Consider the following 11,258-nt stretch of genomic DNA (forward strand, 5'->3'; position numbering starts at 1 on the left):
TTTTTTTTTTTTTTTTGCTTTTCACCATTCTACCTCTATCTCTTGCCTCTTTTACCTTTCAACCTCCATCAAATTGGGATTTGGGTAAGATCAGGTCCTCTCTCACTGCTCTCTCTTTTCTTTCCTTTTCACCATTCCCCCCTCTCTCCTTTCTCACCTGATTTGCAATTCTTTTTTTTTTTTTTTTTTAAATCTGGGTTTGCGAACTGCATATAGGTGGTGGTGGTGGTGGTGGTGGTGATGGATCCAGGCGGTAGTGGTTGTTGATCGATGGTTTTGACGCTTGTTCTTCTTTGGGGTTGCTTTTTTTTTTTTTTTTTGGTGGTTGCTGGGGTGTATGTGGTGGTGGGGTGATGGTTGGGTTTTGATTTTGGGTAGGTGGGTTGGGAGTGGTGGCTAACTGGGCTTGGATGAAATTGGATTGGATGAAATAGATGGCTAGGTTAGGAGTGGTAGACGGAGTGGTGGCTGGATCATTTTGGGTTTACCACCGTGGGCCTACGTTTTGCTTGCTGTAGATTTGCCATCGTGGATTTGGGTTTTGCTCACCCTGGATCTGGGCTTGCTTGCCTTAGTTTTTTTTTTTTTTTTTTTTTTTTTTTTTGTGGTGGGTTTGCTCACAGTCATGATCTTCCACAAACCCCATGGTGGTGGGTGGATTTTGATGTGGGATAGGCAAAATGTAGGTTTTGGTGGTTGTTGATGTTTGTGGTGAATGGTGATGGTGAGTCATTTTTGTGGTGGTGGGGGGTTGAGTTTTGATGGTTGTGGTTTGGATTTTCAGTGGTGGTGGCGGCAATTATTTTTGGGTAATTTTAGAGGTGACAATTTTTTTTAGGGGTAATTTTGGTGGTGACAAATTGGGGTTTATGGCTGAGTTTTGGCGGTGGTTGGTGGTGGCTAAGTTTTGGAAGAGAGGAGAGAGAACATAATTTTTTATATTATTTGATGGTATAGTTTATATTACTTTAATGAGTTGTATACAAAAATAAAAACTAGGATATTAGGTGAGTTATAAAATAATATGGTAAAACAGATAAAGTAAGTTTTGATGTTATCTATACTATTATTTAAGGGGCTTTCTCTGTTTGAATTCCTCATTTTTTTAATTCAAAAATGCCCCTACACCCTATGTTTAACTAGAGACAAAACTAAAGGACAATACAGTAAAAATGCAACTCTAACTCCCACTAAAACATTGCCTAAAAAATAGGATCACTCTTTTATAAATTTTCAAATTGATTTATTCACGTATAAATTAAATTTTCAAAATAAAATTATATATATATATATAATAAAAAACACAATTCTTTTTTCTACAAAATAGGACCACAAAAACTATTATTTAAGGAGTTTTTCTTGTTTGGATTCCTTATTTTTTTAGTTCAAAAATGCTTCTACACCCTATGTTTAAGTAGAGACAAAATTAATGGCCTGTTTGGATATTTAAAAAAGGAGGGGAAGTAGAGTAGAGGGAGAGAGAGTAATCTAATTACCTTATTTGAAAGTTTTTTAAGGAAAGAGGGGGAGGGGTTTGGAGGGGTTTGAAGGGGTTTCAACTCCCTCTAGCCCCCCATTTTTAATTCCCTCAAATTGGAGAGATTTGGAGGAGGAGTAGAGTACATAAACTATTGACCAAGTAAATTACCTAATTTACCCTTATTATATAACAAAATTACACAAGTGAAAAGGCTAATTACTCTCTTCCACCTTACTAATTTTAAAAACATCCAAACAAGGTGGAGGTGAACCATTCTCTTCTACTCTCCTCCCCACTACTCCCCTCCTCTCTACTCTCCCTCCTCTCTAAACTTTCAAACAAGCCATAAAGGACAATCCGATAAAAATGCAACTCTAACTCTCACTAAAACATTGTCTAAAAAATATGACTACTTTCTTATTAATTTTCAAATTAATTTATACACTTATAAATTAAATTTTCAAAAAAAAAAAAAAAACATAGTTTTTTTTTTTTAACAAAATAAGACCACCAACCAAAAAAAAAAAAAAAAAAAAAAACCCATCTCACGCGCGAATGAGTGATGAGGCTAGTAAAATAGAACTTTTTTAGCATCTCAAACGTGAGATGCCAATGCTCTGCCTTACCGGTACTATCTATTCAACAAACTCCTTTTGAGTCTGTTTTTTACTTTTTGCAAACCATTTATTTCTAATAGTTAGTTAAACCACTTATCTCCGTACCACTTTTTATGTATCACTTTATTTTCCATTAATCATTACTTGCCATGTTTTTAATTTAATTTTTTATAGAATAACTGAAATTTAAAATAGAAAACAATCATACACATGATAAATAATGATTGGTAAAACATATAATAATACACAAAAAATAGTATAGAAGATTTGCATTCATAAAGTAAACCGTTAAAACTTAAAAGTAACAAATATTGATACTGTGTAGTTTTAAGTTTTTTTTTTTTTTTTTTAAATAAGTTTTTTTTATATATAAATATAAAACATAAAACAGTGCATAACACATGTAGTAACGGGAGGGAATTAAGGATTTGTCTTAAGCAATTATATATAGTATTTTATGATATGATATTGATATTGATTGATTAGTTCAAATCACCCCAATTTTAACTTTGAGGTATACCAATTTCCACTATCTACTACTTTTATTCCAGGCAACACTGAAATTTATGATTTCACGTTACCACATTCTCCCACTACGATCAGATATGTTATATGCCCAACCAAATTACATGTATCAAAATCTAGATTTGTACCACCTAACCTATGCATCTTCCTAAACTCTATCAAGAAAAGGGTTAACTATCAAAGAAACCCCGGGAAAAAAAAGAAAAGAAAAAAGAGATAAGTTGGGCCAATGTTGCCTCAATTTATGTACAAGTTGGTAACCAGGCCCCAGTAAAGTTCAGTATTGAGATTTTATGGTAAGATACAATTGTATACAACACGACAACATAATGAGTCCCAGAGCTTAGAATAAATTGCAGTCTCATTCCTTGCAGGATAATGGCGAAACTCTCCTAAAATCACCAACACCATCCGGAGAAAACCAAGGGAAGCTTCCACTGTCAAAGATACGATTATTTCTGGGATGAATGATGAGTCCTCTTACGTGAGGAACACCGATCAGCTATACAGCTTGAGTTTCTGTTGAACATTTCATCAAGTTAAACAAATAGAGATTAGTGAAATTATCATTCAGGTTTTCAGTAATATACTTACAAATCTTCATCATGCTTTTTACTTCTTGATGATTCCTGTGTTTTCCTAGATGGTCCGGCCACCTGCCAAATGGTGGTAATGACTCAGTTTAGGACTATAGTTGAGTACATGGATGGTCCAGCCACCTGTCTGGCATTTTCCTAGATTTCTAACTATTGTGAACTCGACAGAATGAGTCAACAGGAACCTTTTTCAGGTTATTGAAACAGCACCAACCACTAATATCCAGACTGCTGACAGACAAAAATAAATTTAAAGCATCATCAATCAGAATATCCAATTGATGTGCCTCAAGAAATCTCTTGGTTTCAAAATCAGATGGTGGGTGGACTGATCATAAGCAAGGAATTAGCAACAGACTATCCACATGACTACATGATATATCACATGCAACAAATGCTTCACTTCACAGAAAGGGAAAATGAAAGTGTAAAAACCATAAGCACCTAATTAGAAATAAAAGACAAATAAAAAACATTAAAACGTTTTAAGATAAACATACTGACAGGGAGGCATAACTGTTTGTTGCTTCTGCTATGAGCCTCCAGATATTCTTCATAAGACTGCAATAACAAAACAGGAAAATTCCATATATCAGTGGAGTAAAAAATTATAATAAATTTGAAGGTATCATGAGATTGTTCTCAACAGACAACAGTTGTTCCTATTTCATCTTTAATAAAGTAACAGATGACAGACCATTCACAGAACAGCCATTGGAACAAAGAACTCAAACACTTGACATTTGCCAAGGATTCAACATCAAATTAGGTACAGTGTGCCAGTCTGACTTTATGAACAGCCTAGGCACAATACACAAAGATATTGAAGTATTTTGCATTAACAAGCATAATTCTTCCTCAGTAAGAAAAGAGATAAGAACTGCAGGCAGGGAGCTCTTTATCTGCATCAACAAAGTGATTGACTTATCTTTCTAAAATAAAACCACCACGAGAGAAAGAGAGTCTTTCCCCAAAGAGAAAAGAGCAATAAAATTTTTACATTTGTACAATAAAAATAATACATAATAAATTCAACACCTCAACCATTAAGGTTTCCAAGGACAGAACCAATAAGTTCACAACAATTGAATTCAATCCCTGAGAAAAGAAGAGAGGGAAGAAGGAAGTTGATTTAAGACTTTATAATTACTCTAGCCATAAAAAATTTGATTTCAATTTCAATGAAAATTTCTAGCATAATATTGTTTTCGTGATGTTCATACATTTGTTAAGGAAATGTTCACTTAATAAATAGCCTTCAGTTGTTAGCTACAAAAGAAAGAAATAAAGCATTAGTGATCTCAATTAGAAGAAAGAAACTAAGATAGGACACCAATACCATTTCAAGAAAATCATCGTCAGTCAGAGTACTTGTAAATGGGCTTTCCGCTGACAAACCCCAAACTTCATATCGAGAAGACATATCCACATCCACTTGTAAATTAGAGAGGTCTCCATTAATGCGAGAACATTTTGTTCCATCAACTTGTGATGACCCAGTGGTAATAGGTGGATTGTTAGGAAACATAACCCCTGTGGAACTCTGGTATCCTAAATGAAATCTATTTGCTTCAGGCTGATGTGGGTAGAGCAATGAAGGATAAAGCATAGGTGTTCTGGACCATGGTATATGCCCTGGAGGCACATTATAATCTTCATTTCCTAAAGAACATGGAGAATCTACACAAGGCCTTTTGGAAGGAATATCATCCCTGTAAAAACTGGTACAGCATAACACACATAATTACCAATAAGGTTATGAATTTGGAATTTGACAAATTGGGTTTTCCTCTCTTTTTTCCCCCTTCTATTTATCAAAGACTAAACATATTCACCATTGAGCTTCTTAAGAGATATTACCTACTCAGCGAGTCATCCACATCACTCTTCCCATCAAGGAGCTCACAAAGAGCTTCTCCAATATCTGGAGATAACTCCTGGAAAGAATACATGACTCACAATCATTTTTTAAAAACTGTCTTCAAAGGTTGTAAACAACAACACCCCCCCCCCCCCTCCTCTAACAAATAAAAAGAAGAAGAAACAAAAAGCAATTAATATAAAGGACACCTGGCAATCTCTGCTAATTTTGACAGGTTTGTAGTCATTCAATGGATTCCTGAGGTGAAGAGTCCTTTGAAAAGGCAAATCATTTAACTGCAGCCACTTGACCTTAAAACTGCGCCCCCAGGGATTGCTTTTTCCACTCCCTTGACTCCAAACATTGTCTCGCCTCCACCCAACAGAAGACATCATTTGGGCATACCCTTGGAAGAAACCACTCATGTTTACACTAAATATAAGAATTACTTTACCAGAGTTCTGCAAGACAAGCATGTGCTTCTCTGTAACGCATAGAAATTAGAAAGTGGAGCACAAAATTAAAATAAAAGGGATCTTACAAGAAAGGCTTCTTCCAGAATTGGTTCATTCATGACCTGAGTTGCCCAAATTCCTTTCTCTATTGATCGTTGGATATTATCGTGGTTCAAACTCTTAATGACGAAATATCTTGTATTATACAATTTACCCTTTTTGCTAGTGGTTGACTTTCCCAGAGGATCATGGGAGTTCCGCACTTTGTAACTTGAACTCTCTGACAAGAAATTTCATATTATTCCTATATCAAACATTCGGATTTCAAGATGAAATTTTGGAAGAGGAATAAGTTTTTTGGATGTCATATAAGTAGAGTGTATAATTGACAAGCATTCACTGCAAGAAGGTTCAACTCCCATAAAAGGATAGGTAGTGAAGCAGAAAATTGCCACATTTATTGAAAGATCAACATTTGCAAATGAGAGTTACTATTAAACAAAACATATAAAAAATATACAATACACCAAGAAGTTAAATTACATATTAATTGTATATAGAGAATACAACTTGCATCATTTACTACCTGGATCATCTGAATTTCCCATGTCTTGTTTCCATTCAGTCACTGATGAATCAACTACAGACGCATTCTCCTTTGCAGTGTCAGAAGACATATCCCTACAACCTAACATGTTACAAAGCAGGTGTATATCAATAAAGGCTGGATGGTATAGAAGTCTAACACTGATGTACAGGAAGAAGAACAAACAATTCTATCACCTACATGAAATAATACGGACCATCAGAAATCCATAGCACTCAGTTTTGCTGAATATACAAGGACAACTACTGTGCTGGCACAACCATAGTGTGATAAGAGAAAAAATATACTCTTTGGAAACCTAAGGTAAAGGTGAAGTCCAAGAATAATTTCCCATGGTAGTTGATAGGTTAATAGAATTTTATCTTATCTTTTATTTTCTTTTTCTTTTTTGATATATAATCAAGTATTTTATTAAAATTAGACTTCATGTACATGTATAATGAACACAAAGAAGTCAAAAGAATTACAAAGAAAGAGTATTCTGTACAGAAAGGCAACAAGTCTATAAAATCAATGGAGTTACCATTAGTGAAACCCATGGTCAAGATGAATCAAATAAAGACTAGTAAACATTACTATCTATTAAGTCCATGAAATTTCCGTATCCTCAAACATAAAACGATTTCGTTCCCTCCACAATGTCCACATTGAACTTAACAGGACTATGTTCCAAATATTCAAAGAATGCTTACCAACCCAATTTTTCCATCTAAACAACAGGTCAGTGACCTACAATAAATCCCGAAGGATCTAAAAGCAAAGCTCCACAAATCAAATGCAACAGTGCAGTATGACAATAGCTGATCCACCATCTCCCCACAACACCAACACATGCAACACCACCCTACTAGCGTATAGGCTTGCTTAATGAGATTATCATAAGTGAAGATCTTCCCCCATGCCATCGTCCAAACAAGGACCCTCTGTAGGGCATCAACACACCAAATACTCTTCTAAGAGAAAAGCTCTGCACATGGACCCTTATGGTCCATTTGGATTGAGGGGAAGGGAGGGAGAGTATAGTAGAGTTGGCCCAAAATTAGCCTATTTTCAGCCAACTCTACTCTACTCCCCTCCACTCCCCCTCCCTCCCCCCTCAATCCAAATGGGCCTTTAAGGCATTGAAAAGGAAAAAACATTGAAATCCTCACTCCTTCTCAACGTCCAACTCATTCTATAGAATTCAATAGAATAAAAACTCAAAGAATTATCCGGTATGAAAGAAACTTTAGATAGCCTATAAGCCATTGTTCTTGGCAAGATTTCCAATGAAAAAACCTCTAATAGAAAACCCCAAAGCTTTTAAATCAAATCCAAGTTCAAACCCTATGTTTCCCTAAATCTCAATACCTTTCTCTTCCTTAAATTCCTATGGACCAAGCACTAGTCAGGTGCCACAGCAAACACAATCCAATATTGGGTTCACACATAGAGGTGCTGACTTTATGGAAGAAAAGAAGCCTTAGCATATGCAGATAGAGGTGTTAAATTAAAAGATAGTGATTTTATGGGGAGAGCAATCTAGAGGTGTTTCTTGACTGGTGGAAATGAATAGTTTGGAATGCTTTTAGATGATCTAGCTTAAATGAAGAGTCACAACTCTTTATCACAAAGGTAACTCAAACCAGAACTCTTTTTCACAAAGGCTAACTCAAGGGGACAACAGGAATTTGGAGGGAATATTATTAACAAACTAACTACGCAGCCATTCAATCTTGGGAGGACCAATGAATTTCTACGACTCATTACTTTGTACCAACTCATTACAAGCAACACGCTCACTTGCAATTCACAAAGTTGGTACAGGGGAATTACTCTATTGACCAGTACACCTACAAGTTCCATAACTTGGCTATGAATTCATGATTTCCATAGAATGAAGATGTGAGAATTTCTACATATTTCAAAGGATTCTATACTAATATTTTTTCAAGTTTGGCTACAAATAAACTTTATACCATGGCCAATGCAATTCAAGTTGCATACCAAATCAAAGAAGAGGCTAAAAAGAAAGCATTAGTAAGCAATATTAGAAGTGAGAGAATAATTGTAGATGCAAATTGGGAGAATTCTATTGGCAAGTCTCAAGGTAATTGCATCACTCTCCCTTCGTTCCAGTACTTGTTCATCCCAAGGAAGTGGTAGTTCTAATTCTAAAGTAAAACATACTTGTCATGGTTTTGGTCATATGTCTTTTCAATGTCTTTCAAAAGCAATTTCTATGAATGAAAAGGATATTCCTAAAAGAAGTAAAGAAGCCTTATTATATCAATATCTCTTCTCGTATTGTCTACAATAATGGGATCTAATCTATTACCAGCTCCTGATAACAATCAAAGAAGATAGAATGTCTCCAAATTTTGACTGACTTAAGCATTGGTAAAGCCCCAAGAGTCAAGAAAAGCCAAAAAATTTATAAGTGGCTCAACATAAGTAAAACATCACTTTTATGATTTGAAAAAAAATTTCATTAATTGCCAAAAAAAAAAAAAAAAAAATGTAAACCATCACTCATCCAAATAAAGANAATACAGAACTTTTCAAACCTAATCCAACTTCTTAGCCATGCATTAAGACAGTTAGCATGATATGAAGCATTGTTGCTGTAACTTTTCAGTGGAAGTAATACATGGGAAAACCCCCCATCTTAGCCATTTCTCACTGACCCCTGGCTTCTAATGCTATCATCTAGGAAGCAAGGACACAAGATAAGGGTATGACGCAATATGTAGACAAGATAAGGGTATGACACAATACAGACACAACAATTAATATATATGTATATGTGTATATATATATATATATATAAAATATTAGATATATGTTACATTAACGTCTAGTGTAAAAGAAAAATAATAAGTATCAACAGGGTAAAATGATATGAATATAAGGTGATATTATTATATGAACCATTAGACTCTAGACATGACACGTGTTGAATTATGGTGTACTACATCTCATTTTATCAAAATCTATTGGGTTTAAATAATAATTTAATCTCAAGGCATCTTTTCTCACCTAATAATTTCAGTTCTGTAGTCCCCATTTTCATAGGTTTTTTCCTTTAATCGTTGCAGCTTAATATATGTATTTCTGATTTTGCATATTTTGCTTTTGGGATTGGAATTTGTCTAGACCATGCCACCATATTCGAAATTAAAATCATTTTTTCATTGGTCCATCAGATACGTCTGGGACATGTATGCATGCACATGTCAGATGCAAACACGCCAAAGAAGTTTGAAGTGTCCGTGCTTCCTAGGTTATCATCCATTTACTTGAAAAAACCTTCAGTAACTGCCTAAGGTCTCAAACTTTCTAAACGAATCATTTATGTGAAAATGCTACAATATATTGTTTCTTCCACACCCACTCTCTTACAGAGCACTAATTCACTTCAACAAACTTGTTTCTTAAACCCCACAAAACTTTCACATTCATACAATGATGATAAGGCTATTACATGAAGATCAGATTTCCCACCAATTCCCAAATATAGGACTGAGTTTCACTATGACAATGTTTGTTTTTCTTTATAATGAGCAAAAAAAATCCTTTAATCAACTTCAAGCAAACACTCAATTACACACTAATTAAGCTTCATCAAATACGAAAAAGCATAATATAAAAATCCACACTGAAACTAGTTGAATCATTCTCAATCAAGTCAAAAGATAATACTCATAACAGTGAATTATCAACCAAAAACAAAAGTCACAATAAATAATTAAACCCATTAATTTCTTTACGTACATTTTCGGTTCGACCAAACAGAACTCGTAGCAAAAATTGCACAAGCATTTTCTACAAGCAAAACTAAACACTGCAAGAAGATTCGAAGTGAAAATTGAAGTAGAAACTAAGTTAAAGCATACCTGTGTAAAGCGAGAAAGAGTGAGTGAGAGAGAGTAAAAGTAGTTCACGACGACGATAAGGTAAAGCTTTTTTCTGCAACTTCGGAGCCCTAGTTTATTTTGTTCTATCTCTCACACTCTCTCTCGCTCTCTGTGTTTTTCTTCTTCTTCTTTTTTTTTTTTTCTTTTTTTTTTTTTTTACTTTTTAAAATTTGTTTGGGAGATGAGTGCGGTGACGGTGATCATAATTTTTTGGACTACGCAGAGATTGGTGATCTGTGCGTCTGTGACCGTACGAATCGTCACAGCTAATGTTTGATGGTGATGGACGTGAGGACTTGGTTGAGTTTCACTATACGTGTCTGATTCTAGGGAAAGATTCTTGGATTTTAAAATTGAATACAAATCAAAACAAAACCAAAAACAAAGTGAGTTTCAAATTTTATTTTTTTTTAAATAAATAAATTCAATCAGTTCCGACTTCCGCAGTTGGAAGGATATCTAAAGTCATAAAAAAGTAAGTACATGCTCAAAATCTATAATATTATTTTTAAATATTACTTTGTGAACTGAATGGTGCAGTTAAATTTTTTTTTTTAAAGTACTTTTTATTCTATACTTTATTAAATGTTTGTTTTTTATCTATAAACATTAAAAATTTTATTTTTTATCTCTAAATTATTCAAAATATTTTACTTTCTATTCTTAAATTTTATCAAAAAGTTTGTTTTTTGTTTTCAAACTATTGAAAAAGTTATTTTTTATTCCACACTTTTGTTTCGAAAGTTTAAATTATTAAAATTGTTTACAAAGTTAAAGAATGAAAAAAAAAAAAAAAACATATTAAGTTAAGAGACGAAAAACAAATTTTTTGTAAAATTTATGGACCAAAATAATTATTTTTTCTTTTATTTTATACAAGTTCTTGTAAATTTATAATGGTACCATATACAGTGCTAAAATCTAATCACAAGTTAAGCTTTAACTATTTTGTAAAAGTAAGTGTGTCCCTGGGCAGAGTAGATGAATACTAGCTAGCCATAAGATTTAATTGAGATGTATCAGTTGGATAACCAACCTTGTTATAGCAGGCCTCCGAGTTTAAATGGACCAAAGTAATCTAGAAGCCCAAAATAATAGCACATGGATTATGGTTTCTTTATGGAGGTAGTTTTTTTTTTTTTTTAAAAAGAAAATTAATATTAAACTAGGCAGCCAGAATGGCTAAGTTAGCAGCAACCTGCCTACAAAAACTTTCCCCAA

The 11,258-nt window shown here is 34.0% G+C and overlaps 1 protein-coding gene across 5 annotated transcripts; it reads right to left on the minus strand.

Annotated features, from left to right (window-relative positions):
• Positions 1-2,612: 2,612 nt before the first annotated feature.
• On the minus strand, positions 2,613-10,189 carry LOC112034498 (uncharacterized). 5 transcript variants are annotated; one of them, XM_065769805.1, is made up of 9 exons: positions 10,017-10,189; positions 6,121-6,222; positions 5,621-5,814; positions 5,289-5,540; positions 5,079-5,155; positions 4,558-4,939; positions 3,736-3,779; positions 3,217-3,278; positions 2,613-3,141 (listed from the first exon to the last, which is right to left on the minus strand). In XM_065769805.1, coding segments are annotated over exons 2-9 (1,104 nt in total). In that variant the 5' UTR covers positions 6,212-6,222; positions 10,017-10,189; the 3' UTR covers positions 2,613-3,139. The 5 variants fall into 5 exon arrangements, with proteins under 5 accessions (XP_065625877.1, XP_023923084.1, XP_023923083.1 ...); XM_024067316.2 differs by having other exon boundaries at positions 3,719-3,779; XM_024067315.2 differs by having other exon boundaries at positions 3,723-3,779; positions 10,017-10,187.
• Positions 10,190-11,258: the final 1,069 nt, after the last annotated feature.

The sequence above is a fragment of the Quercus suber genome, unplaced genomic scaffold, assembly GCF_002906115.3.
Source record: "Quercus suber isolate HL8 unplaced genomic scaffold, Cork oak 2.0 scaffold_1416, whole genome shotgun sequence".
In the NCBI taxonomy this organism is placed as follows: domain Eukaryota; kingdom Viridiplantae; phylum Streptophyta; class Magnoliopsida; order Fagales; family Fagaceae; genus Quercus; species Quercus suber.

Coding starts and splice junctions, on each gene's coding strand:
- LOC112034498 (XM_024067315.2), bottom strand. CDS start 6,211: ATGTCTTCTGACACTGCAAAGGAGAATGCGTCTGTAGTTGATTCATCA. Junction 5,156..5,288: donor AAATTAGCAGAGATTGCCAG/GTGTCCTTTATA, acceptor TATTCTTTCCAG/GAGTTATCTCCAGATATTGG. Junction 3,142..3,216: donor AAAAAGCATGATGAAGATTT/GTAAGTATATTA, acceptor AATGTTCAACAG/AAACTCAAGCTGTATAGCTG.